Here is a 26,209-nt window from a genome sequence, read left to right as displayed (position 1 = left end):
GAAACCTCACAGTTGTTCTGATTATATTTGTGGCTCAGCACCTAACTCTCTTAAACATGGATAAGCAAAGAACTTACTTTCTTTTTAAAGTGGCCCTGAGTCTGCAGTGGGGGATGGAGGTTTGGTGGGGGCGAGTGCCCAAGGGACAGCCCACCTGGCAGTTTGCCTTTCCTGTCCTGCACCGGCCAGTTGGTTCACAGGGTACCACACAGCACCAGGCAGACGGCACGTAGGCGCAGGCTTCCTCAGTACCTTCCAGTTCTATTGCCTCTTTCTGCCTCCTCTTCCTCCCTTATTCCCTTACATTTCCACATTCTCTTTTGCACATGCGGCAGCTCAACGCTTCCACCTGGCCTTCCCAGGCTCCACTCCAGTCCAGTGGACTCTTCTCCCATCGGAGATGGTCCTGATGTAAGAACTGGGGCCGGTGACACCACGTGTCATCTAAGCCCAGAGGCAGTGGTTTGTCCAGAATCCTTTCCCTTTTTTATGTTAATTTATTCTGATTTTACTAACATTAAGGACATTTAGGAAATATAGAAAAGCATAAACAAAATAAAAGTCACCTATAATTTTATACACAGTGATAATCACTATGAACATTTTGGTAATTTTTTTAAACTTGATTTTTTGAAAGGTCACATATTCATCAAGACTGAAATTTAGAGCTTTGATTTTGTCTCCTGCTGCATTCCGACCAGGTTCTCATCCTGGCGGCAGGATGCGTTTCAGCAGACAGCCTCCCTCACAGATGGGTTTAAGGTGCATACAGGCAAAGAGTGATCCACTGTCTCCCTTTACATACTGGTAGCACACTGTGCATCCAGTTAGCGTGTTGCCTTCTCAGTATAACAGTATAACTTAGACTTCTGCCTGTGCTGATAAATAAGATTTTTTTTTTTGCTGCATAGTTAGCCAGCCCCCTCCCTTGGGCATTTACTTGGCTTCACGTTTTGCTGCTGTAAGACATGCTGCTCAACCATATGCATGTGTTACTTTGCATCTGTACCCACATATCCATAACATAAATTCCTAAGAGTGGAATTGCTAGGGCGAATAGGTAAATGCATTTCCCTCTGTGGGGTAGGTGCCTCAATCTACACTCCCACCAGAAGCACGTGAGATACCTGTCAACACAGCGTCTTGGTGAGCTTTTTGGTTTTAACCAATATGAGGGGTAGAGCATAGTATCTCAAAACAGCTTATGCATGTCTTCACGTGTTTAAACCATTCCTGTTTTCTTTTCTGGTAGCTCTCTGCTCAGACCCCCTGCTTGTTGTTCTGTTGGGAGGTGTACATACCTTTTAAAGGAGGGGGAGTTGCCCTTTGTGAGGGCAGCTTGTGTTTCCCTTGTCTTTATTTTGGTGACCTCTGGGTGTGGCTTCTGGCTGTTAGAGAACATCAGGGCAGCCTGAAACTGCCCTTGCTGAGTGATGGTTTTGGTTTCTGGTCCCTCCTACTTCAGAGAACTTGACCAGAATGGGATTTTTGGTCTTGTAGTCCGACCCTGTCTTTGTATTCCACATGATCACATTGGAGTTTCCCCTGCGGTAGAAGAATTGTTGTCCTCTGTTCTTGGATTGACTGATATCAAAATCCCTTTCTTCCTTTTTTAAAAAAATATATTTTATTGATTTTTTACAGAGAGGAAGGGAGAGGGATAGAGAGTTAGAAACATCGATGAGAGAGAAAAACATTGATCAACTACCTCCTGCACACCTCCCACTGGGGATGTGCCCGCAGCCCAGGTACATGCCCTTGACTGGAATCGAACCTGGGACCTTTCAGTCCACAGGCCGATGCTCTATCCACTGAGCCAAACCGGTCAGGGCTCAAAATCCCTTACTAGGCCCTGGCCAATGTTGTTCTGATTATATTTGTGGCTCAGCACCTAACTCTCTTAAACATGGATAAGCAAAGAACTTATTTTCTTATTTTCAATTCAGTTGGTTGAATGTCGTCCCATGCAACCGATCAGTGTTTCTCTCTCATTGATGTTGCTCCCTTCCCCTCTCCCTTCCTCTCTCTCTAAAGTAAATTTTTAAAAAACAGTAAAAAAAAAAAAAAAAAAAAAAAAAAAAAAAAAAAAATCCCTTCCTTGGAAATTGCTGTTGCCTTACTCTGAGTGGGAATTTGCATGCCTCAACTCGGATTATACTTGATATTAGCCAAAAGGCCGAGAAGTGATCTCAACTAGGATTAGACTACAGCAGAATTCAGGCTAACCTGGAATTAAAATGAAAAGCAAACTAGGAGAAGACTTTATATTCCTAAAGAAAGAAGGGACTGTGCTTTCCTATGTTTGAACTGCACTGGAAAGCTGGAGGGATAAGATCCTGGATTGTGTCAGGGCCTGCTGCAGCTCAGAGCCTAAGGCAGCCAGTGCCCCCTAGTGGGCATCAGTTTGAAAGGGGAGGACAGGAATTGGTTTTTGGCAAAAACAGCTCCCAGAATCCACTGTCCAGCACTTAGCTTCCCTCCTTTAACCCAGGCATCTGTTGTTAGTACCCAGGATAGAATTTCCTCCAGGCAAACCCCACAGCCCACCCTGTTTCTAGACTCCACTCTGACCAGTCCTGGTCCCAGCCCCGCCCCGCCCCCAGGAGAGCCAGGGGCAGTTGTGTCCACCCTTGTAACTTTCCCAACCTGGCAATGGCAATGGCCCCCAGGAGCTTCCCTGGCCTGTGGCCTGTGGCCTTCCAGGTCCATGTTGGCCCTGAGGGTCTGGCCTGGCCTGCCTTCACTCCTGCAGAATGGACTGCACCTTGGAGCTAAGAAAGGGAGGCTGAGTTAAGGAATTGTTCTGAGTTTGGTGTTTTAATTAAAATCCAGGGACCCAGCCAGAGCGGCTCAGTGGTTGAGCGTCAACCTATGAACCAGGAGGTCACGGTTCGATTCCTGGTCAGGGCACATGCCTGGGTTGCAAGCGTGATCCCCAGTAGAGGTGTGCAGAAGGCAGCCGATCAGTGATTCTCTCTCATCATTGATGTTTCTATCTCTCTCTCCCTCTCCCTTCTTCTCTGAAATCAATAAAAATATATTTTAAAATAATAATAAAATCCAGGATTATGGTATGGCTGAGCGGCCTGGTGGCCCCTTGCCCAAGGACCTAAATATCTGTGAATGTAGGCTGGCAGTGTGAATCCCTCCAGAGGCTGTTCTAGAGCCTGTGTCTTCCTGTGGAACTTGGTGACCTCAGTGATAGCTTGCCATTCCTTTGTGTGACTGTCAGGTTGTGTCTCCCACGAGGTCAGGGACATCCCTTCACTTTTCCTGACGCAGCCCTTGTGCTTGGTGTGTGGAGAAGCATAGCTCACCCACTAGTAGTTGAAAGGAGTAAATAGGAGTCACGTCTCTGTGGATTCCGTGGGACTTGAAGTGTTTGCCTGACTGGTTCTCCATTGTTAACAGGCCTGAAGTGGGGTCTGTGAGGATGGGGACTTTGTGCCCGCTCCTCACTGCCTCACATGCTGCCTGTCCAGAGCAGATATGGGCCCACAGACACCTCCACGAATATCCTGGGAGTTTTAGTTCCTATTTCCATGTGTACCTGCATAGAAACTTTGGTTTGAAATTTCAAGGTGGGCCTTTTGGAGCCCACCCAGACCTCTTGGATCAGGTGCAGGGTCCCACTGCATGCACTGGAAAGCCCTGCTGCATGAGACAAAGGGACTAGAAGGTCAGGGCGAGCTTTGAAGGTCTCTGGCCTGGGGCAGGAAGAGGGGTGACTAAAGGATGAGTCAGTAATTAGCCAGAGGTTAGGAACTGAAAGGCTTTCTCAAATGCTGAGATCTGAGGGTAATGGGATAAGCTTGTGCACATTTCTATCTGGGGGGTGAAAGATAAGCATATTTTGGGCTGGTGTGTAGCCTCATGCACAGTCATCGCTCCAGGGCTGGGCTCTGGTGGGAGCGTGCGTGTATCTCTTGTCGCAGATAGGGCTTGGCTCTCCCTTCTGGCCCAGAGCTGTGTGAGGGGCTGGATAAGCCTCACATGGGGGCAGCGTTTTTCCTACAGTAATTCCAGATCATACTATTAGCTGCCCTACAAAGAGAAGTACAAGCTTAGTAGGAACTTTAGGGCCCAAAGCCCTACTCTGCAGTCATGTCTTAAAACTGTATTTTACAAACAAAACAAAACTGTGCTTTACAAACAGGCACGAACCTTTTTCTTCCTTCTCCTGACAGATTTCAGGGCAATTCCAGCTCACCTCTGGATGTGGGGGGCTTACAGGGCTTCTCTGGGAGCCTGAGGACCATTCTCTCTCTTGCTGACTAGTTCCAGGGTTTCCCAGGAATTCTAGGGTCTGCAGCTGGCCCTCTAAGATGCTGCTGGGGTGGCATTCAGGATCTCCACACTGTTTGTAGAGAGGCACCACCATCGGTGCAAAGTGTTCCAGGGGAGGAGGTTGCTGGCAGGTGAGCAAATGCTTGGAAAAGTGTAGAAAAATCCTCATGGAAACCAGGAAATCAATGTGGGTGTTTCCCCTCCTCCCCCCCAAAAAAGGACCTCATGCCACTGTATACCAGACTATATGGCCTGGGATGGCTGACATGTGGAGTTGCTCTATGGGCCTAATTCATTTCCCCCGCACCCAAATCAGGCACTTGCTGTTGTCTCTCCATGAGGTTTGTTCCAAGCCCCAAACACCTGTCCTCCCTGCACACCCCCGCACCCTCCTCTGCTTGTTCCCTTTCCTACAGCTCTCTCCAGCTTCTTATGTTCCATACAGTTTGCTTTCCCGACGCCACTGAGTCAGAGCCCCCCAAATGTAAGGCTGTAAGTTTTACTCCAGGAGCCTGAACCAGTGCTTGGAGCCTCATCACATGTCAGGTCCTTGGCGATTTGCATGTGGCATCACTGGGCACCTGGGTGGATCAAAACCAGCTACTTTCAAAATGATAGGAATCTGTTCAATTCTGATTCTGTGGTGTTTGACCAGCTACTCTGAGCCATATGCTGAAGAGGACAACTCAAAAATAGAAAGACCTTTATTTTCAATCAACCAGCCTGAAACAGGAGGAGCCTGGCTATTTCATTCTCCCTACAGCCCCTGGTTTTCCTCATTGTTCTGTTTTGTATGTGGATGCTGAGAGCATAAATATTGCTCACTTAATCAAGTGGAGCAACTAACCTGGGTCCCCTGGGCAACTCTCTCATGGTGTGACCTTTGCTTCCTTAAGAGGCTGGGCTGTGTCCGGGTTTGACGCCCAGCCAGCAAGACCTTCGGCCAAGGGAGGGCACAACTACGGGAGCCTTTGTCTGCCGAGATGTACTGCTTAGCACTCAGTTCTAGAAGAAGCCAAGAGTGGGATCTTCCTCTGGGGCCTCGGGGAAAGACCCTGTGTCTGTTCCCCAAATCATGACACATCAGATCTGTTCATAGATTTCACCCTGTGGGGCTGGTGCACCAGCAGCGACCAAACCGTGGTCTTCCAGACTCAGCCACAGCCTGCAGCCAGGGATGCTGCTTGGTGGCATTGAGATCCTGGGAGAGCGGCATGGGTGTTCCCAATGCCCCTGAGGCAGGGCAGGCAGAGAGTGTTTGGGAGCTGTGGGGCAGTTTACAGTGAGCAAATGGTTGGTGTTGGCAGAAATCCTAGGAGTAGTTGAGGGTGATAAATGTGCTCTGTATTCTTCCCACTGTGTTCTCTCCCCATTAACCATTCCCTACTTGAGAGAATACAGACTTATTTTTGCATTTGAAACTGCTGACCACAGATTCAGCCAGCCCTCCAGCAGACCTGTGGGGAGAAGCTTGGGAATGTTGGTCTGCTGCTTGAGGCTTTAGGGAAGAGACCGTAAGAACAGCCTGTGGGTGTGGGGCGTGAGGGCCATAGAGCTGCTTCCCAGCATCGTGTACCTGAATGCCCCCAGAGAGGTCTGGGACCTGGGTGAAGTGCAGCTCCCACCAAACCTCCCCAAGCCACTGGCTTGCCCCACACTTGGCTGGATGTGGGCATCTTGGTCTGTCCAGCCAACTGGGAATAGGATTTCAGGGTTGGAATGTGATGGAAAGAGCACCGCCTAACCTTGCTGGGTCAGGGCAGGCCGGGCAGGCAGGGCAGGCCAGGCCTTCACAGTGGGCCCAGGTCCCCTCTCATTCACCTGCTGCAGGATAGTGAGGATCAGCCGTGGGGACTTGGCTCAAGCAGTTGCCTCTCTTTTGTGTCAAACACCAAGTGCTTCCAGTACTGAGTGCGGGGGCTGAGCAGCCAGGCTGTGGGTGGAGGTCAAGCTGGCTTCCCTGCCGGGGAGTTTCAGAAGCTCCTGCTGGAAACAGCCCCTTTGTACGTGGTTTCCCAGCCACGAGGAGCCCGTTCTCTGGGCAAGGGCTGCTTGAGAGAGTCTACCAGAGCAAGAAGCGCATTCCTCAGGCCCCTCTCCTTCCTTCATTTGTGAGGTGCTTCTCAGTGCCCCCCAAGTATCCCACACGGAGTCAACCATGCTGTGAGCAGTGAACAAAGCACAAGGCCACCTCATGACTGCATTCTGGTCGAGGAAACAGCTTACCCAGCAGACAAGTAGGTGTGTCCTGTGGTCAAGTGCTCAAGGCAGGTGAACAGTGAGCAGTCAGATTGCCTGGGGGGGCTGCGGACCATGCCAGGGTTCACCTCACCGAGAAAGTGGCACTTGAGTTGAAACCTGGAGGGAAGGAGCTCCTGGCACTTGGAGGGAGACTTACAGTCAAGGGCAAGTACAAGGGCGCTAAAACAGTAGGGTGGCTGGTGTAGCTGGGCCTATCCAGGGTAGGAGACAAGGTCAGAGAACGTGGGCAAATCACTCAAGGCTCCTGGCATTTGGGGGTCTTGGCTGGAACTGCTGAGGTGGAAGCCATGGGGCCTGTGGGGCAGGGCGGATACAGGGGGCCAGTGCTGAGAAGGACTGGACTTTGTAGGTCCCTGCAGGTGGTGCAGACAAGTTTGCTAATGGTTTGAGGCAGGCTGTGAGAGAAGCAAGGAGTCAGGGACAGAGTTGCCATGTTTGGTCTGAGCTAGGTTTGGGCCTGAAAGAACCAAATTGCCATCACTGAGGCTGGTTTCGACAGTTGCTGAGGTGCACCTGGGGTGCTCTGGTATCTGCAGGGAGGTGGGCACTATGTGCTCCTCCCCGACAGGATGTCCTATGGGACTTGGCACCCCCACCCTTCCTCTGCTGCCCACGGCTCCTTTTGGGAGACAGGCCTAGGCCTTGCCCTGCCTGCCTGCCACCTGTGATGGGGATGTGGTTCTCATCAGGTGTGCGGGAAGAGGCGAGAGAAAGAACACCCCTGCATCAGTGGCATTGAACCTCTGTGAGAGAACACAGGCTTCCCTTGTGCCCTCGCACTCTGATTGGACTACAGCATCCAGGGCTAGCCAGAAATACAACATTCTCCTCTCTCCCACATGCTGAGGTCTGGAAAGATGCTTTCTTGCCCTGGGGGTCTCCACTTGTAGTTTCCTCCGACCCACCGGAGCAGTGTACTGGGAAGAAGTGCCCTCAGGCGGGGGTTTGTGTGATGTGTGTCTGGGTAGAAGTTGCTGTGTGAATGGGCGATGGCACCGACAGAAATGGAGCCTGCTATCTGCAGCTTGTGTACGTCTGGCGTGGTGCGGCTGCACATCAACAGCTGGCTGGAGGTGAGCTTCTGCCTGCCCCACAAGATCCACTATGCTGCTGCAAGCCTCATCCCCCCTGAAGCCATCGAGCGGAGCCTGAAGGCCATTCGGTGAGTGCCAGCCCCATGCACACTCCCTTCAGGGCCCCTTCTCTTCTGCCTGAGGTTTCACCAATTACTTAGTTCCAAACGTTCTTTTCTTCCTGCCACAGAAATTGGCAGATAAGCCTCTCCTGTTTATAGAAGTAAAAACACATGTTTTTGTGTCTGGTTTTGTATAGAAATGATCAGCTCCAGGTTTTCCCTGGGCCGTCTGGGCACTGCCTGGGTGGACGGGGCTCCGTGCTGAGATCCTCACCTGCGTCCTGGGTACTGTGAATTCGAGCATCCTGGGGAAAAGACATACCATTGGAGCGATATTATCGTCATGGTGTTGCTCACCGGTTCCTCTCACATTTGAATCTGAACTTGTGGGATCTCCTGTTTCTTAATTTAATAGATTTCCTGCAAGGAAAGAGCTGAGCCCAATCTCCTTCTACCCCAGCCCCCAACCAAGTCCTCAGTTTCCTTAAATATTTTTTAACTAAAAAAAGAAATCTGGGCACATTACAGAAAATGTGAAGGAGGAAGAAAGCAAAGTACTGCCTCATTCTCTCTCCCTCCCCCAGCCTGTGCTCCAAGTCAATATCTTCCCTCCTGGTTTCCTTGCTAAGCATATTTTTATGTAGTTCTATTCATAGTCTCAGCAGCGATTTTACTTTTCCCATATTTGGGACTCTTTTCTTTAGGAAAGATTCATTTATTTTTGCAATCACAAATGTTTGCAGGGCAATCCCAGAAGTGGGAGATGGAGTCTGGTTGTCAGACCTTCCTCAGTTTAAAAAAAAAAAAATGTTTTTGTTGATTTTATAGAGAGAGGAAGGGAGAGGAAGAGAGAGAAACATTGATAAGAGAAACATCTATCTACCACCTCCTGCATGCCCCCTACTGGGGATTGAGCCCGCAACAGGGGCCTGTGCCCTGATTGGGAATCAAACCAGGGACCTCTTGGTGCATGGGGCAACACTCAATCAACTGAGCCACCCTTGCTGCGCAGACCTTCTTCAGTTTTGTTGTAATTTTTTCTTTCTTTCTGTGAGTGACAGGAATCCTTGCAGATGTTTAAAGGCCCTTAGACTTACCACTGCCCTTGTCTGTAATCACCCCTATGGTCTCTCCTTTCTGAGGTTCAGTGCCTGGGCCCCAGCTGCACCTTGTGTTCCAGGTGCACGCCTGGGCCAGGGGACCCATGTCTCACATGTCCTCTGACCGGACTCTGCTCCACAGCCCGTACCATGCCCTGCTGCTGCTCAGTGACGAGAAGTCCCTGCTGGGAGAGCTCCCACTCGACTGCTCCCCGGCCCTGGTGCGTGTGATCAAGACCACATCTGCCGTGAAGAACCTGCAGCAGCTGGCCCAGGATGCAGACCTGGCCTTGCTGCAGGTATTGCTCGAGGGCCCTGGGGGGACACCCTGGATAGGGAAGAATAGGTGGAAGAAGGGTCTGGGTATAGCAAAGCAGAGGACCCTTGTTTGAAGGTGGGAGGTGCTGGGGTGTCAGGAAAGCAGGCTGCCTCCATCCAGATAAGAGCCAGTGACAGGTGGCTCCGGGGTTGGCTGGAGGTTCTGAAATCTGAGTCAGGTCTGGATTCAGGGCTGACTTCCTCTTCCTTTGAGGGTAGTGAGGCTGCAGCAGAGAGAAGTGAGGCCCTGCAGTGCTGGGAAGATGCCAGGACAGGGTGGCTTGTAGGGCTGGAGCAGAGGTACACAGCATGTGGCCACATGAGAAAGCAGTACCGCACCCTCAAAGTAGGGGAAGTGAGTGAAGGACACAACATGGGCCTGCCCACATGCAGAGCCAGGACCTAACCTCATGCATGGCCTTGACCCCTCCCCTGCAGTGCTGAAGCATGTGCTTGTGGGATGCCCTTTCTGATTGGATGGAGGCCCCCTCAGCCCTGGCGGTGGATCTGGTTGGAGCCTGGGCAGGGGCCAGGGGGCTTCCAAGGAAAAGCACAGGAAGAAATTGCAGGCCAAGGGCAAGGGCTCCTCTGGTTCCGGTGCCGGTGAGCTCTGTGTGGCCACCAGAGGGCAGCAGGGCCTGTTCCAGGGACGTGTAGTTCCTGCGTCGGCCACTGGGCGGCAGTTCTCTCAGGCTACGCTGAGGAGGAGCACAGGCAAGAGGCTGGCCCACCTGGGTCTCTGAGGGAAGCTTGTCAAACAAGGACTCTCAGGCTGTTTTCCCCAAAGCAGTCATTTTTGGATTCTGCCATCCAGAACAAGGCCTTCCATCATCTGTACCTCATGGTCTCTGTCGGCCCCTGTGAGAATGTTTATTGGGTTCTGCCTTGGTGTTTCATAGGGGCTCTATTGAGGACCACTTCCTGCTTGCCTTCATAGCAGACACGAAACACAGAACCTTAAATGTGCTCACTGTTCTGTATGTGCTGCAGAGTTTGTGTGCTGACCAGTGCTGGCCAGTGGCAGATATCTGCGTCTTTGCAGCTCCCATTCCAAGCTTTGAAAGAAGCTGACTTTCTGTCCACTGAGGCTGCCCAACATGAGGTCTGTCTGTACGCCGCGCCTCCCCCTTGCTCTCAGTCTCTTTGGACAAAGACAAAGCTTTGATGACGTCTCCTTTGCTTCCCTGTCCCGGCCTTCATGGGGAGAAACTTGTTTCCTTGCTGGTGTGGATGTACGGAAGCTCCTTGAGGCCCAGCCCTGGTGGTGGACTCACCACGCTCTGGGAGTCCAGCTTCCTACGGCAGGTGGCCCAGTGGAGAGCTGTGTCCGCGTCAGGTGTAAATGTCATCCATCTACAAGTAAATGGGATTGTTCTAGTCATGATAGAATTAATATGTTCTTACAAAAGTTCAAATAGGACACAAATTACAGACCCAAAAAAGAGAAAGTCCATACAATTCCATATCCCAGACATAACTGCTGTAGATTCCTCCATTTTTTCTCCTAAGTTCACACATTATCTTTGAATAACAAAATTTGGATCACGCTGTACATTACTTGTGATTGCCTAAACAGTGCCCATAGACCTCCACCTCCTAATCCCCAGGACCTGTGTGGGACTTCACAGGTGTGATTAAGGACCTTGAGGTGGGGCAATGGTCCTATATTATCCGGGTGGGCCCAGTGTCATCACAAGGGCCCTTGTAAGAGGGAGGCAGAGGGAAATTTGACTCTAGAAGAGGAGGTGGGGATGTGACCATGATGAGGCCACATGCCAAGGAATGCTGCAGCTAGCAGAGGCAAAAACAGATTCTTCCCGAGAGCCTGGAGGGGGCTGCCTGCCAGCACCTCGGCTCCAGGCATGTGCTAGTGGTGGTAGACTTCTGGACTCTAGAATGGTGCTCTGACTATGGGGAGACGCGGGAGGTGGAGACCACTGGGTGGGGTGGTGGCTGAGATGGAGGAGAGTGGGCGTGTCCTTGCTTTAGAGTAAATGTCAGTGGGGCTTGGGATGAGAGAAGAGGGTCAGTGATGGAACGGAAATGTCTGTCGTGTTCAAGTTGGTGGTGCCACTGGAGGTCCCATGTGCCAAAATGAGGTAGATAGAGGTGTCCGTGGCAGTGCTGCAGGCATTGCATGCAGGTGGGGGTGACTCACCCCCATGGAGGCACTCAGTGATGGTAAAGAGGGAACCTGCCTCTGCCAGGATGTCCAGCCGAGCCCCTGGCTCAGCTGAGTTTAACCCGTGATCCTGGGTGTCCCAAATGTCCTTGTGCGCGTAGGACCTTCCCTCCGTGCCAGCCAGGACAGTACGGGCCCTAAAAGGAAATGACAGTCCCAAACCGCACAGGGACCAGTGATCAAAGCCGTGTTGCTCTGAACATAGAGAACGCTGTGTGTGCTGGCTGTGCCCAGCCCTCTGGGGGAGGTTGGGTAGTCAGAGAGAAGCCCTAGTGGGACAGCCTCCCAGGCACAGTGCTACCAGCCCCCCTGCCTGCAGGTTTTCCAGCTTGCAGCTCACCTGGTGTACTGGGGCAAGGCCATCATCATCTACCCGCTGTGTGAGAACAACGTCTACATGCTTTCTCCCAATGCCAGCGTGTGTCTGTGAGTACCTCTGGCTGCCAGAGCCCAGGGTTCGAATGGGAAGGGAGTGTGGCTGGCAGGGCCTTCCAGGGGGTGCTCTCCAGGTTAGCCAGGACTTCACTGGGACCAGATGCCTGGCCTCTGCCGTGCCCAGGTTCTAGTTCTGGCCTGGTCCAGCACCTCATGGGCCTGTGCGCCTCTGGCACCTGCAGCCTCAGGAAGGGCCTGCGCCTGCCATGTCTGCAGCCAGTGAGCTCTGTATGGGGTGCCTGATGGGTGGTCAGGAGCCTTGGCCTTTATTCCAGAGCTTAGAGGGGCTGTGGGGTGGCCTGTGCCCATGGCTACTGCCACCCCTTGAAGGAAAGCAGCTGGGATCTGTCCTCATTGTACCCATCCTGACCTTCCCACTATGCCATTGCACCCAGTCTCACCTCCTCACTGTGCTGCATTTCCCTGCTGCCTACCACAGGCTCAGGGCAAGGGCCCAAGTGCTGTGAATATGATGGGGAGGTCGCTGAGCTCATGGATGCACTTGTCTCACCTGTCTCCAGGTATTCCCCACTGGCTGAGCAGTTCTCCCACCAGTTCCCGTCTCATGACCTGCCATCTGTCCTTGCTAAATTCTCCTTGCCCGTCTCCTTGTCAGAATTTAGGAACCCCCTCGCCCCCCCTGTGCAAGAGGTGAGTCACAGGCGCTGGGAGCCCAGGAACCACCCACCCGGACTGGTTCCTGGTCTAAGGGCCCGCGGTGCTGCACCCTTAGCTCTGGTTCAGGGGATGGAAGGGGCCTTGTGGTGTAGGTGGTGCATGCCCTACCAGTGTAACAAAAAGCTGGCTCCCCTGCAGATGCTTCACCAGTGACCCAACACTTAGGCAGTCACAACTCCCTCCCCCTTCCATGCCCTCATGGAGCCCACCCTGGCTGCAGTGGATTGTTGTTAGTGTTAAAACCCCAGTAAGAGGCCCAGTCAGGAGAGTGCTAATCTTTCCTGGGGGGACAGAGCCACCTGGTGCCCCTTTCTGGGCCTGGGTCCCACAGATGGAAGATGCTGAGGTGGTTTTGTTGTCACTGAGCCTGAGCCCGCCCTCCTTTCCCTTCCATCGTGGTCCAGGTGGTCACTGTGTCTAGGCTCACTGGTACTCAGAATCTCATCCAAGACGACCTGGAGAGGATAGGCCTAGGATAGAACCCACCTGATGATCTGGATCAGGGTGAGGGCTGGGGTGGGGGGCGCATCCTAGGAGGTGTGAGGCATGTGGAGTGACCGGGTGAGCTCCATCTATGTCTGGCAAGGTTGAGTGTGGCCTGGATCTTCCCTTCACTGAACACCTGGGGCCTCTGGGCAGGGACCCAGGGCAGGGCCAGATGGGGCAGGTGTCAGAGATGGGGCCAGGTGTTCTCAAAAGTAAAGTATTTGCTTTAATAAGCAGCAAATCTGTTAGACAAAACCAGTTTTTACAAGCAAGCCCTTTCCTTTGTGAAATTGTGAATGAGAAGGCGATCCTGGTTCCTCGGTTCATTTAGATGCGGAGTGAGACAGAGCTCTAAATGCCGTCTTTCATGGAGCCTCTGGGCTCCAGGAGCTGTGCCAGGTCATGGCAGCTGAAAGAAAGACACATCTTGCATCTGCACCCTCCCCCTCTCCAGCAGAGACTTCCTGATGGTCTGGAAAGTGGGTGGGTTTTTCAGGCCAGGCCTGTGGGGCAGCCTCATGCCTTGTCATGGGGCCGAGAGAGATCTGGATTTGGTTGCACAGCCCTGGGGTAAGGCTGCCTGCCTCTCACCCCTCCAGCTTTAGGCCTGGAATATGCTCTTCAGTGCTTTGGAGCCTCTGTTTTATTTCTTAATTTAATTTCAAATTTAGTTTACAACTCTTTTCAGTTTTATTTAGTTTTACCAGGTCATACATGCCCATGGTACACCCCTATTTCCATGCCTGGTCAGCCAGCCCCTCCCAGGAGGGGACCTCCAAAGATGAGCAAGTGGATGTGTGTGTCTGAGAACACGGACACCGTCTGGGAGCATTTTCTTGCTCACCTGTGCTGGAGCTCTGCCCACACAGGGCTCCTCACTGCTCCTACTTAGGTGCTAGCCTGCAGGAGAGGGTGGGTGCCATGCCCTGGGCACCGTACAGCTCAGCATAGGTCCCTGTCCCCGGGAAGGCTTTTGTGTTGAGCTGAGGAGAGGACTTGCTGCTCTCAGGGCAGCTGCCCACCCCTTCTTTCTGCAATGTCACAGGGAAGGGGTCCCACAGGCCTAGCTCTGTGTGGTGGGGCTTGTGTGGCAGGGCCCAATGGCCTGGGGGAGACAGGGTAGCAGAGGGGTAGCTCTGAGCTGGGAGGGCACATGGGCCTCCAGGTCACAGGCCCTGCTCCTCAGCTCTGGGCAAGAAAGGCCTGATACTAGGGCAGCCCAGGGGTGTGGTGGGAGCAAGTGCAAATACGGCCTCGCTGCTCTCCTAGCCTCGCTGCCTTCCCTGGGGTTAGGCTCGCAGAGCCAGCCAGTAGCTAAGAGCTCCTTCCTGAGAGCCCCTGGAGCTCATGCACCCCCTGATCTCCAGGATGACCTGTGGGGTCGTGTCTTAGGCCATGCTCAGGAAGGGAACAGGGTGGTGGTGGGGTCAGCCTCCCCCAGTGCCCCAGGCCTCACACTGCTGTCCCACAGACCCAGCTCATTCAGATGGTAGTGTGGATGCTGCAGCACAGGCTCCTGGTCCAGCTGCACACCTACGTTTGCCTGATGGCCTCACCCAGCCAGGACGAGCCCCGCCTGCACGAGGATGAGGTCCCCTTCACTACCAGGGTCAGCGGCCGCAGCCTCAGCACACCCAATGCCCTCAGCTTTGGCTCCCCAAGTAGGAATCCCTTCCCAGGGCATCAATCTGGTGGTGGTGGTGGGGGGTGGTCAAGCACCTGGGGAACACTTGGGAGTGGTGGCCAAGAGGTCCAACAAGGGCGCTGCTCAGAATGGCCCCCCATGCACACACTGCCTCTCATGCGGGCGGCTGAGTCCTCATGCAGCCTTTCTAAAGGAGGACAGGAGATCCGTCTCCCCGCTTTCCTGCACCTCTGTGGCTCCGAGGAGTCTATCTTTGGGCTCTTGAGCAGGGGCTTGCTCAAGCCAGGAGTAGCCTGCCATGTCATCCATCACTGGGAGGACAATGGAAACTTCTGCCCCAGGGCCTATGAGGAGACAGTGACTGCCATGTCCCTTTTTGAAAGAACCGTGTGGCCATAGCGTGCCCCCAAAGGCAGCAGCCATTGCCACGCCCCAAGTCCCTGGGCTTGGGAAGAAGAGGGGCTAGAAGGCTATGTGGGCAGTGCCTCCCCAGGCTGAGGCTTGGCCTCCGGCTTCAGGTTCATGGCGAAGACCTGTCCAGCCCCTCATGCATATTGGGTGGGAGGGATGTCCTTGGGGGGTGGACTGCTCTTTGACCCGTGCCCACCCATAGCCAGCAGTGACGACATGACGCTCACTAGCCCCAGCATGGACAACTCCAGTGCAGAGCTTCTCCCCAGTGGAGACTCCCCGCTGAACAAGAGGATGACAGAGAACCTGCTGGCCAGCCTGTCAGAGCACGAGCGGGCAGCCATCCTCAGTGTGCCTGCAGCCCAGAACCCCGAGGACCTCCGCATGTTTGCCAGGTGGGAGCGGGGCGACAGGTGGGGCTAGGTCCCAAGTCTAGGGAGGGTCAGGACAGGAAGTGGATGGGGCTGTACCCAACAACCCGCAACTTAAATCCATTGATGACAAATAGCACTCGCTGGTTGAGGGGATGTCTCATACACTTGGGTGTCCCTGCCTGCTACCTGTGCATGCCAGGCGTGAGTTCAGTCTGTTGCTGAGACACCGGTCTGTAATGTGTTCTCACAGACCCACTTCAGAGAACCATGGTGGGCAACAGCCCAGGACACTTACCTGCTCCTGTTGGGGGGGGTTGGGGGGGGCATGGGCAGCTGCCTCCTGGGCCTCTGAGACGCCCTCACTAGCTCTGTTTTGGCCTGTGGGCCGCTCAGTGGCTGTTGGAACAGAGGCCAGCCTGGGCTTGTGCCAATCCTCCCCTCCAGGCTCCTGCAGTACTTCCGTGGCCGCCACCACCTAGAGGAGATCATGTACAATGAGAACACAAGGCGCTCGCAGCTGCTCATGCTCTTCGACAAGTTCCGCAGTGTGCTGGTGGTGACCACCCATGAGGACCCAGTCATCGCCGTCTTCCAGGCACTGCTGACGTGAGCCTGGGCCGAGGATGCAGAGGCAGGCTGCTGCAGTGCATGGGGGCACCGGCATCTCCCACCCCAGGGCTCCCTCCCGACCTGGCTGGAGTCCTTTTAGCCCTGAGACCCGACTTCAGCCTGGGTCAGCTGCCTCATGGGGCTGCTACCCTCTGCATTCTCACTTGTCTAGTCCTCAAAACAGATCCGGTGTCTGAGCTGAGAAGGTGAGGCTCTGAGCTGGGGGAGCCGGCCAGGACTCATGCTGAGTGAGGCTGCATGCTTCCCACACAGATTTGGGCCACGTGTTTCTCTGACCTCCCTCCCAATCCTGCCTGTGTTCCCTGGCCCCTTCCACTGCTGCCCTTCTGACTGAGGGCCCAGTGCCTGGCCTGGCCTGTTGGCCCAGCACTGCCCCATTCCTCCCAGCTTGCTGTGGGCCTTCCATGGTCATCTCTACCCTGGCCCTCACCACAGCCGCCAGGAGGCTCATACCTTAACCGTCTGCTCCCCTTTGCCACCTGAGGCATGAGGGCCTGGGCTCGTCCACGATGCTTACTTGGCTCCCCTGTGGGGGTGGCTCTGCACTGGTGTTCTCAGTCCTCCCTCACAAGGGTGGGGGTGCAGTGGGCCTTCATCGGGCCTGAGGAAGGCAGTGTCCATGCTGGGCCTGGCTCTAGGTGCCCTGCTGCACACGTAGCCCCTGACATCCACATCCTGGAGGAGGAACTGATCATTGAGGGGCCCTGGCTGAGACACAAGTGACACGTTTTCTAGAAATAAAGCATTTATTTGGTTTTTAAACAATTAAAAAGCCTGTCCTTAGCAGGCCCTTGCTTAGACCTGTGTGTTCTGCTCAGCTACTCTGTCCACCACACTGACCCAGGGGCTGCCCTGGATATAGAAGCGCAAGGGCTTCTGGCTCCACTCTCCTGCGTTGCCGATGCCCACTCGGGCTGCTGCCACCACAGCTGGCTCCCTGGGCCCCGGGGGGCTGTGCTCTAGCCACACAGCCTTGTCCGTGGTCAAGTCTCGTTGGTCGAAGCTCTTGTCGATGGCCAGGGCCTGACAGAGCTTGGAGGGGCCACTGCAGAGCTCACGGTCTTTGAGGGCTCGGCCGGTACTGCCTTTCCGGTAGGAATTGCGAAGCTGCCGCATGGTCTCCAGGCCCCCCAGGGGCTCCAGTGCTCGCAGCAAGACACATGCTCCATCCCCTATGGGACAAACAGACAGACAGTGATTGGCCCTCCCTACCCAGGGCACAGCCAGTGCGGCAGGGATGATGCAGCTGCCTCCCCGAGCACCCCTGTACTCATTCACGGTCCACACCCACTTCCTACACACCTGCATCCACAAGGCCCCAGGTGGTACCTCCATGAAGCCAGAGGGCCCGACCACCAGCTCGGGAGAACCAAGGAAAAGGCATCGCAAGGGCTTGCAGTTGGCCTCCTCTTGTTTGGTGACCAGCAGCAGCTTTGAGGTTGGCAAAGGAAACCCCAAATGGCTGGTCCTCCCTGGGCATGGTCATCTCTACCCAGGCCCAGGGTTCCCCCATCTGCCTCTACCCACCCAGTGTCTACTGGGCAAGCCAGAAGGTTGGCTCAGAGCAGCTAGCAGTGTGCATAGGATGCTGGGTGAACCTCACCCCATGACTCAGTGGGGAGACAAACGGCAGAAGGAGGTGCCTGCTGATAGCGCGCACCCCTCCCCCCCCCCCCCCCCCCCCCCCCCCCGCTTTGGGATCCTTTCTGGCCCACCGGTCCACCGGTCCAGAATACTTCAGCAAATTGACACCCTGGGCCCAAGAAGACACATTTGTCCAAATTCCCTTGGCCCTGCATGGCTAGGGGCAGTGATGACCTGGACCCTGGCCAGAGAAGCCCCAATCCCAGCAAGGCCACTCTCCTGAGACACCAGCTCTGCTGACACATTGGCCTACCCTTCTACCTGGGGGTCTGAGAAGCTCAGCCTGAGGGGTGGCCAGGCCAGTCCCCACTCTTGGGTCTCACCGTACAGGCCTCATCAGGACCTGGGAGAACCCTGAGTGGATGCAGCAGCTACACTCCCTGCTGATTCAGACCCCATAACTGGCAGCTGGCAGGTGGGGTTTTTGTGACCAGATGCTTTTAACCAGTCAGTTTTCAAAGAACCTCAAGATATACTAAGGGCAGCCTGGCCGGCACGGCTCAGTGGTTGAGCATTGACTTATGAACCAGGAGGTCACAGTTTGATTCCTGGTCAGGGCACATGCCTGGGTTGTGGGCTTCATCCCCAGTGTGGGGCGTGCAGGAGGCAGCTGATCCACGATTCTCTCTCATCGATGTTTCTATCTCTCCTTCCTCCCTCTCTGAAATCAGTAAAAATATATTGGGAAAAAAAAAAGATATACTAAGGGCAGACCTAGCCGGTTTGGCTCAGTGGATAGAGTGCTGGCCTGCAGACAAGGGTCCCAGGTTTGATTCTAGTCAAGAGCACGTACCTTGGTTGCAGGCCCGATCCCTGGCCCTGGTGGGGGCTCATGCGGGAGTCAACCGATTAATGTGTCTCTCTCACATCGATGTTTCTCTTTCTCTGTCCTCCTCTCTTCTACTCTCTAAAAATCAATGGGAAATTTGATCCTCGGGGGAGGATAAATAAAAACAAACAAAAAATAAAGATATACTAAGGGCGAGCAAAGACTTGAAGTTCCAGTCCCTCTAATTGCTGGGCCCTGCCCAGCCCACCAGCCTCAGGGCTTCCTCTGTCCATGCCGAGCTGCTGTAGGTGTAGCACGTCCCTCACTATCTCACCTCCCAAATGGGCTGAAGGAGCAGCCTACCCCCTCTATCCCATGCCCCCACTCCTGGAACGCATCTGAATCCTGCGCCCTGACATAAAATCAGAACACCTAACTTTCTTCCCACCGAGTCTCCAGTCTCACCTCTACTCCACCCGCACCACCTGTTGGCCCTGGCAATCATACCAACTGCTCTCCTGGTCATCTCTGCACTGCGCCCACCCTGAGGGCAGGCAGGCGTGGAGCTCCAACTTGGCCCCCTCTCCCTTGATGTACCTGGATAGCCGTTGCCCAGACTCTGTACCCATGTGGTTTGCTGCTCTCCTGAACCAGGTGTTCCTGGGGCATGTCGGTCATGTGTCCAGAAAGTACTAATGCCACCTCCCACATCTGCCCTGCCCACCCTCAGAAGCCCTGGCTCCTCCCTCCCTTGCTGACCACAGCCCCAGACACCTCTGGACTCAGTCTCTCTCCTTATCTGAGTTCAGCCCCACCTCATAGGACGACCAAAATAAGCTCCAGAGTGAGAATAGGGCCCTGGGGTGCTCCCTGCCATCCTGATGTCCAGCCACTCAGTTTCCCTCAACACCCTTTTAGTGCCAGGCACAGGGCCAGCCGGGTTATCCAGACCTCATGCCCTTGCAGCTCTGACAATGAACACCCTCAGCTGCCCTCTAGGCAGTCACAGCTCCCACGCCCCTAGAATCATTCAACAAGTGTGTCTGACTTATAGCACTCTAAACCCATCCCCCTTGGCCTCCTCAGCATTCGTTCATCTTGGGACCAGCATGAGGCTTAGCAGACAGACAGACACGGGGACTGGAAGCCAGCGTGGGCTGGGCAGACCCTGCTCCTGTCAGCAGTGGCTCTGATAAGATGGTGCTGTGGGCTCTTTTGAGCACAGACCACCCAGAAAGCATAGCCACCTGCTCACAAAGTGCAGAGGCCACCCGGACAGGTCCCATGAGCTGAGTGGGTTCTGGGAGCTCTAGTCCAGCATCTTCCCCGTTGGCACTACTGACATTGGGGCGAATGGCTTTTTGTGATGGGGGGTCTCCTATGCATTGTGAGCTGTTCAGCACCAACCCACCAGCCGTGATGACCAAAAATGCCTCCAGACAATGCCTAATGTTCCTCCAGGGTGGCAGAATCATCCCCGGTTGAGAACTGATTCAGACCCCATAACTGGCAGCCTGGCAAGGCTCCTGCCAGAGCCCTACTCAACTCAAATGGATTTCACCCTCCTTTCCCACAACCAGCCCCTCGAGTCTACCCTGGCCTTTTGGTGACACCAGGTCTGAGCTGGAGCCAGCGGTGGCCTCATGGAACCTGTGTGCTATGTGTTCGGGTCAACCCATGACCTCTATTTCATGGGGGTCCCCGGCCCCTCTGACCACCCTGTGACTACAGCCAGAGTTCCTGAACCCTGACCTAGCCCAGCAATGGCACTTGCTTACTCAAACACCTGCCCCACCCTGGTCTTCCCAAGGGTCTGCCAGCCGAGGGGGCTGTGTCCAGGCCTCCTGCTCCAGCTCCCAGCACTGCTCACCTTGGCTGGAGACATTCATGCAGAAGTACATGCCATAGATGAAATACACATACAGGGTCCCCGGTTTCATGAACATGCCGCGGTTGCGGGGGGTCTGCCGGCCCCCCCTCGAGTGGGCAGCTTCATCCTCTGGCCCCAAATATGCCTCAGTCTCAACAATGCGGCCACGGAGCTCTGTGCCATCGTCGAGTCGCCGGACCAAAACCTGTGGGCACCAGTGTCAGCTCAGGACACGAAGAGTGGTTCCTTCCACCTGACAGTCCACAGCCTGGACCGCACCTCCCTAGCTCTGGGCACACCAGGCCAGCCAGGGCAGACCTAGCCGGTTTGGCTCAGTGTTCCCCCAATGTCCCTCTGTCTTGGTGGACCTCTAGACAACAGACCTTGTTCACTGAGTGTCTTGTCCATAGGTTGCAGCCATTTCAAGCTCTGGCCTTTGCTGGGCTGCAAACCAGCACTAGTGAATTCATCCACTCCATGTCCTCTCAGACCCTCCATCACACCACCTCCTCATCCTCAGGGTCCCCCTGAACTTACATGCTTAGGCTGGGGTAGGGCAGCATGGAGGACATCCCAGTGTTGTCCCACCATGGCTGCCTGTGGACTAAACACAAAGTACTCTCACACTCAGCTCCTGCCACCAGCTGAAAGGCCTTTCTGAGCAGCAGGACTGGCTGCCTGCCGTGCTCCTGGCCGAACCATGGCCTGGGTGTAGCCAGCTCCACAAGGAATGGGGTCAGTGTGGGCAGTGGGCCAGGAAGATGAGCCTGGCTGCAGTTTGCTTGGACAATACCCTGGGCAGAGGTGGGACCAGGAGGGGACAGAGGGGCCAGCTGAGGACAGGGGCAGTTGCCAGGGATTGTCACGGACGAGGGGGGGGGGCGAAGGGGGCAGCGGGTGCTCTCAGGCCAGCAAAGCACCTAGGAGGGCTGCCCAGGGGAGCCAGACCTGTGGAGTGCTGAGCATGCGGAGTCAATGCTTCCTAGCCGGAGCCTTTCTGCCCTATGGAGGGGACTGTTTCTGGGCTGCACAGCACAGTATGGCCCAGAGTCCAAAGCTCCAGGCCTGACTTGACCATGGTTCAAAGTGGGGCTTTGGGAGCAGCCACCTCCCCAGGAATGTGCCCAGCACCTGCCTTGTCCTTAGGCCAGAGCAATCAGTTGGACAGCCGAGCCACCCCTGCCTTAGCCCAGGGAGCCCAGTGTGTCTGCGGCCAGGATCTGTGTCATGGGACAGGGAGGCGAGTGCTGAAGCTGGACACTCTGGGGTAGTGTTGGAGGAGGCCTTCCTGAGACAGAGAGGAGGAAAGAAGGGGGTTGATGCCCGCCCTGGGAGCCCATCTCCAGGCATGAAGAGGAAGTCCCATTCCATCTCAGATGAGGCCTCGCTTCCATCCTTCCAGGGGTCAAGGGGCTCCTCCATGAGCCTCGCTCTCCTGTTTCCACACCTCCAGAGGCCAACGGGGTGCCTGCCCTTCGAAGGGGAGCTTCTCATGGCTCTTTTCTCACTGTTGTTTTTTAACTTGAATTTAATTCTGATAAAATTTCCAGATAGTAGATGTTGGTTGCCTCCCATGCCCATTTCAAACACATCTCCTTGCTGGTGGAGGGTCCTGGGGGAGGCAACACCTTCTCAGACAAGAGGGCGACTTGAGAGCGGTCTGGGTGTCATGGAAACTCATTGCTCCTTGCAATGACCTGTAGAGGGATGACCCGAGCCTGGCCTCGTGGTCTGCAAGGACATCCACTGGGAGGCTGTAAGAGGCTGTCCTCCCTGACCACAAGGACACAGTGCGAAACCCGCCTCTGCTGGAGACTGTCCTCTCTACCCTCGGGCTCGAGCGGGCATGATGGGGGCCTAAGGGAAACTGACACGCCCTTGACCTGACGCAGGGACTCCTCTGCCCCATGAGCCACTGTATGTGAGAGCATATGCCCTCATTATGTAGGGTACTTTTAGAAGGACCTTTGGGCCCCTGCAGCTGAAAGACAGGTCTGGCCCTTACCCATGAAGTCCTACTTTAGGTTACGCTCCACTAGCTCACATTGTAGGATCTGTTCCTTTCAGCACCCAGCTCCTGGTGCCTTTTTCTATTAGTCACAGAAACGGATCCACTTGGCCACTGTAACCTAAAGGTGGTCTCATGGAATCTCGAAGAGGACCAAAACCCAGGAACAACACCCACATGCTGCTCCAGACAGAGGTGGCCCAAACTCTGCTATTGCTGGCACCTGGGTCCTGCACCATCCCCGCTTCCCAGGCTAGGCCCTGAGCCTGCATGACCCAGGATGAGCTACAGGGGTGGCTGGGCAGCCAATACTAGCACTGTGAGCTGCTATGGTGAGCAGGAAGCGGTGTGTCAAGGCAAGCCTGACACTGGGAAGGCCGTAGGCCACGGCCACTGTTCTCATGTGGCTAAAAGCTCTCACTACTACACAGACAAGCTACAGAGGGGCACTGTGCCAGGGGACAGGGGGACAAAGTTAGCCCCCCACAGACACCGGGGCCAGCACTTGAAAGAAACCTGCCCTGAGGGCAATACCAGGTGGAGGCCAGTGTGCTCACAATCTCAGCATTCGTCCCAGCTGGTTCCAGACCCACCCCCTCCCAGATGACTGAGGTGAAGCTACCAGTGTGGGCAAAGCAGCTAACTGCGTGAGGACAAGCAGGGCCAAGTCAGGGACGCAAGCCCGGTGATGAGAGGTCTGATGCCCACAGACGTTGCATGGTGATGGCCACTTCGGCAGAGGCCGCGTCACTACATCTACATTACCTGTCCCAGAAACGCCCGGGCCAGGGGGACTGCAGGCTGGTCGAAGAAGTCTAGTCCCAGTCGAGCAGGGGGGTCTCCTGGGCTTGAGAAATAGATACTGCGCTGGGGACCCAGACCCAGGCGGGGCTCCTTGGAGGAGGGTGTTGGGTTTCCATCTGGTGGGCTCTGATGCTGCTCTGCCTCCAAAAGTCGCTGCTTTTTTTGCCCCAGTTTGCGGGAAAGCTGTTATAGGAAAGAACCAAATAAAGCGTCTGAGTAGGAGCAGGCAGAGGGCTGTGCGGTGGAGTCAGGCTTGCAGCTTCAGGACCGTATCTGACTGCCTGCCTCAGTTTCCTCATCTGCAAAATGAGGGCGACCATGTTGTGCAAACAGAATGCCAGACCCGATGTGCTCAGTGCCTGGCTCAAGAGGGTCCCAGGAGGCCGTGGGGAAAGAGTGCATGCGAGGAGAGGTTGGTGGCAGCAGGGACAGGGTCCCTGTCCACTGCTTCACACACCTGCCACATGCAGGACATGTACAACTCTGGCAAAGGGCTGCAGACCCAGGGAGGGGACAGTGGGCACCCACGGCTGGCACAGGAGGGCTGGTATCCTCTGATTCCCATTTATCCTATGGATCCCAAATGGATTCTGAGCTTGCTTTTGGAACCCTTCAGACCTTAACCAGGAATTTGGTGGGGGAATGGATTGAGGGTGTGACACCCAACACCCCCCTCTCCCACCAGCTGACACATCCACTATGCCATACTCCATGTCAGAATGGCCTAGAGCAGTGGTCGGCAAACTCATTAGTCAACAGAGCAGCAAACCGCGGCTCGTGAGCTGCAGTTTGCTGACCACTGGCCTAGAAGGTCTGACACACACAGGTGGGTGAACACCAGGCTGACCACCTGCTTGGCCCCATTCCAAGCTCATGACCCCCCCACCCCCCACCCCAGTGAGTCCCCAGTTGTCCTCTGCCTCATGACCCAGAATGTCAGAATAAGTAGGGCAAAGGTGAGGTCTCCTGAGGGATGAGGAGGATCACTTTCTGCCTCCTACCTGCCACACGGACCCCGCTCCCACCAAGGAAACCTGGCTGCTCTAGGAACGGCTGATCTCCCAAGAGCAGGGGGAGATGAAGGAGCAGGTGGGCAGCAGGGCCTGGGAACACCCCCTCAAGGGCTGCTCTGCAGCAGGACCCGTGTCTCCGTAGCATGTGACAGACCCATTATTTTTAACATAAGTGCTGACGTTCCATGTCAAGTGGAGGCCGCCAGTCTGCTGAGAATGGACGCTGACGTGACCGTCTTTGCAGCCCAGCCCATCTGCCAATCCCCACCAGGGGCTCAGACTCTGGGACGCTGATGCCCCTGCTCTCACCGAGTTTGGCCCCCGGCCTGCCCCATGGCACTCAGGTCACTCTGAGTCTCTGCCCTGGCCCACCCCGGGTGGTGGGGGACTCATATGGCTGTCCAGGGACTGAGGCTCAGAGAGGCCTCAGCTTCCCCATCACAGACGTAGGATTTGAAACTGCCTCAGGCCTTCGTGGTGATGGTGATGCAGGCTGTTTAACCTGAGGGCTGAGGAACCTGGTGACCCTGCTGTTGTACCCAAGTGGGGTCTCAAACTGTGCACCTGGGTGCCTCACTCACATCACCTGGCCCTGGTTAGGAATGAGGGTTCCCTGGGTGAGAAGCACCAGAAAATGACCTAAGGTACCCTCCTGTTTCCTCATCTACGGTAAGGGAACCAATCACAACTGTCCTGAGAGAAGCCAGGAGAGCACTTGGGTGGCATACAGCAAGCACTCAATGACGGGAGGGAACACTGTCCACTAGGGATACCTCCGGGCCAAGCCTGGCATAAGTGTTTCTTGCCAGGCTGAGAGGGCCTGGCCTGGATGCGGGTCTCCAAGGGACCCACCAGCCCTCCATCAAAACTGGGCTAACAGGGAGTTAGTAAATAAAGGGAGAGCATTGATCTGGCTGTGACAGACACTAGGGACCAAATGCTAGGCCAGGCAGGCCGGCTGCTGGGGAGGGAGCATCTGAGCTGGGCCCAAGTGCCCAGCATTTAACCGGTGTTGGGGTCTCTTCCCACACCTCCCTGGAGACCTCGGACCGGGCCTCGACTTTTTTTTCTGGCAAATGTAGCTCCGGCAAATGTAGCTCGGCCAGGAGCCCGACCCCGCCGGTAGGCGCTCGCCTAGGAACCGCAGACCCAGTCGAGGGCCGCCGTGCGCACGTTACTGGTTTTCCACGGATTGTGCGACTCCGGGTAAGATTTTCGCCCTCGGAGACTGACCCTCGGCCGTGCCTGGAGCGAGAAACGCGCTCACCTGGGTGCGCACTCACCTGGGTTCCGCTTCGCACGGGCATCCCGCGGCTGGGGCCAGGACTCCTGCGGGACCGGCCAGCCCCCTGCGGAGCCCACCCTGCAGCCACCCCCGGAAGCTCCGCCGCTGCCGGGGGTGGGGTCGGCGCCTGCGCAGAGGAGGGCGGAAGCCCGGGAGCGGCCGCCGACTCCGCCCCGTAGGAGGGGTCGGGCGGGGCCACATCGAGGTGGTTCCTTGGGACCCAGGCTCCCGGGAGATCCCCTGGCCGAGCGCCTTACCTCCCATCCTGGACACAGACCCGGGAGTGCTGGGGCTCTGCGGTGTGAGCAGGGGGAGAAAGCGGCTGTGGCTGGGCGAGACCCGCCGCTCCCAGTGACCTGCCTCCGCCCCGCTTGCACTCCGCTCCCCCCCGTAGCCGTAGAGCCCACTCCTCTACCAGCCGGTGGTGATGCCACCAAGAGGACTGGTCCGTCATGAGCCTTGTCTGGACCCTCGAAGGGCTCCTGTTGGAGGTGTAGTGCTTTGGAGAAGGGCCTGCAGACGGTGGGGGTGCACGTGGAGGTCACGGGAGGGAGTTTGTGGGAGACCGGGTCCTTGGGACCTGCCTTCGGAGGGAGTCATTTGGGTGGAAAGACTCACAGGAAGCCCACGCCAGGGTCATCACACGTCTGGGGATTCTGTCTCCGAAGTGGAGTCCCGACCCCTCCCACCGCGAGGATGCTGAGAGGAGCCCGCCCGCCCTGAAGTGGGCCTGCTAGAGCATGGCCAGCCTCCCCATCAGGCTGAGGCTTGGACTAGGGCTGTGGGGACCCAAGGGGACCCGTGAACGCCACCGTGCGTGGCAGCAGCTAGGGGCAGAATGGGGAGCACTGCTGCCTCTTCACACTCCCAGCA

At 55.6% G+C, this 26,209-nt stretch overlaps 2 protein-coding genes across 3 annotated transcripts in view; one reads left to right on the top strand and one right to left on the bottom strand.

Moving 5' to 3' along the window:
• NPRL3 (NPR3 like, GATOR1 complex subunit) overlaps positions 1–16,742 on the top strand; it is a 38,298-nt gene extending 21,556 nt beyond the window's left edge. For both annotated transcript variants that reach the window (XM_080681527.1, XM_080681526.1), the window contains 7 exons: positions 7,574–7,711; positions 8,927–9,083; positions 11,604–11,710; positions 12,241–12,370; positions 14,355–14,544; positions 15,142–15,334; positions 15,758–16,742. In XM_080681527.1, the coding sequence (XP_080537653.1) occupies positions 7,574–7,711; positions 8,927–9,083; positions 11,604–11,710; positions 12,241–12,370; positions 14,355–14,544; positions 15,142–15,334; positions 15,758–15,923 (1,081 nt within the window). In that variant the 3' untranslated portion in view covers positions 15,924–16,742. The remainder of the gene's footprint in view (positions 1–7,573; positions 7,712–8,926; positions 9,084–11,603; positions 11,711–12,240; positions 12,371–14,354; positions 14,545–15,141; positions 15,335–15,757) is intronic.
• MPG (N-methylpurine DNA glycosylase) lies at positions 16,659–25,455 on the bottom strand. Its single transcript, XM_080681528.1, has 4 exons — positions 25,335–25,455; positions 23,000–23,221; positions 20,227–20,431; positions 16,659–17,115 (listed from the first exon to the last, which is right to left on the bottom strand). Exons 1-4 carry the CDS (start codon positions 25,356–25,358, stop codon positions 16,739–16,741), a joined length of 828 nt encoding a protein of 275 aa, XP_080537654.1. The 5' UTR covers positions 25,359–25,455; the 3' UTR covers positions 16,659–16,738.
• Positions 25,456–26,209: the final 754 nt, after the last annotated feature.

The sequence above is a fragment of the Plecotus auritus genome, assembly GCF_963455305.1.
Source record: "Plecotus auritus genome assembly, chromosome: 7".
Taxonomy (NCBI): domain Eukaryota; kingdom Metazoa; phylum Chordata; class Mammalia; order Chiroptera; family Vespertilionidae; genus Plecotus; species Plecotus auritus.
Note: the sequence above shows the minus strand (reverse complement) of the source record. Positions and strands in the feature narration are given on the sequence as shown.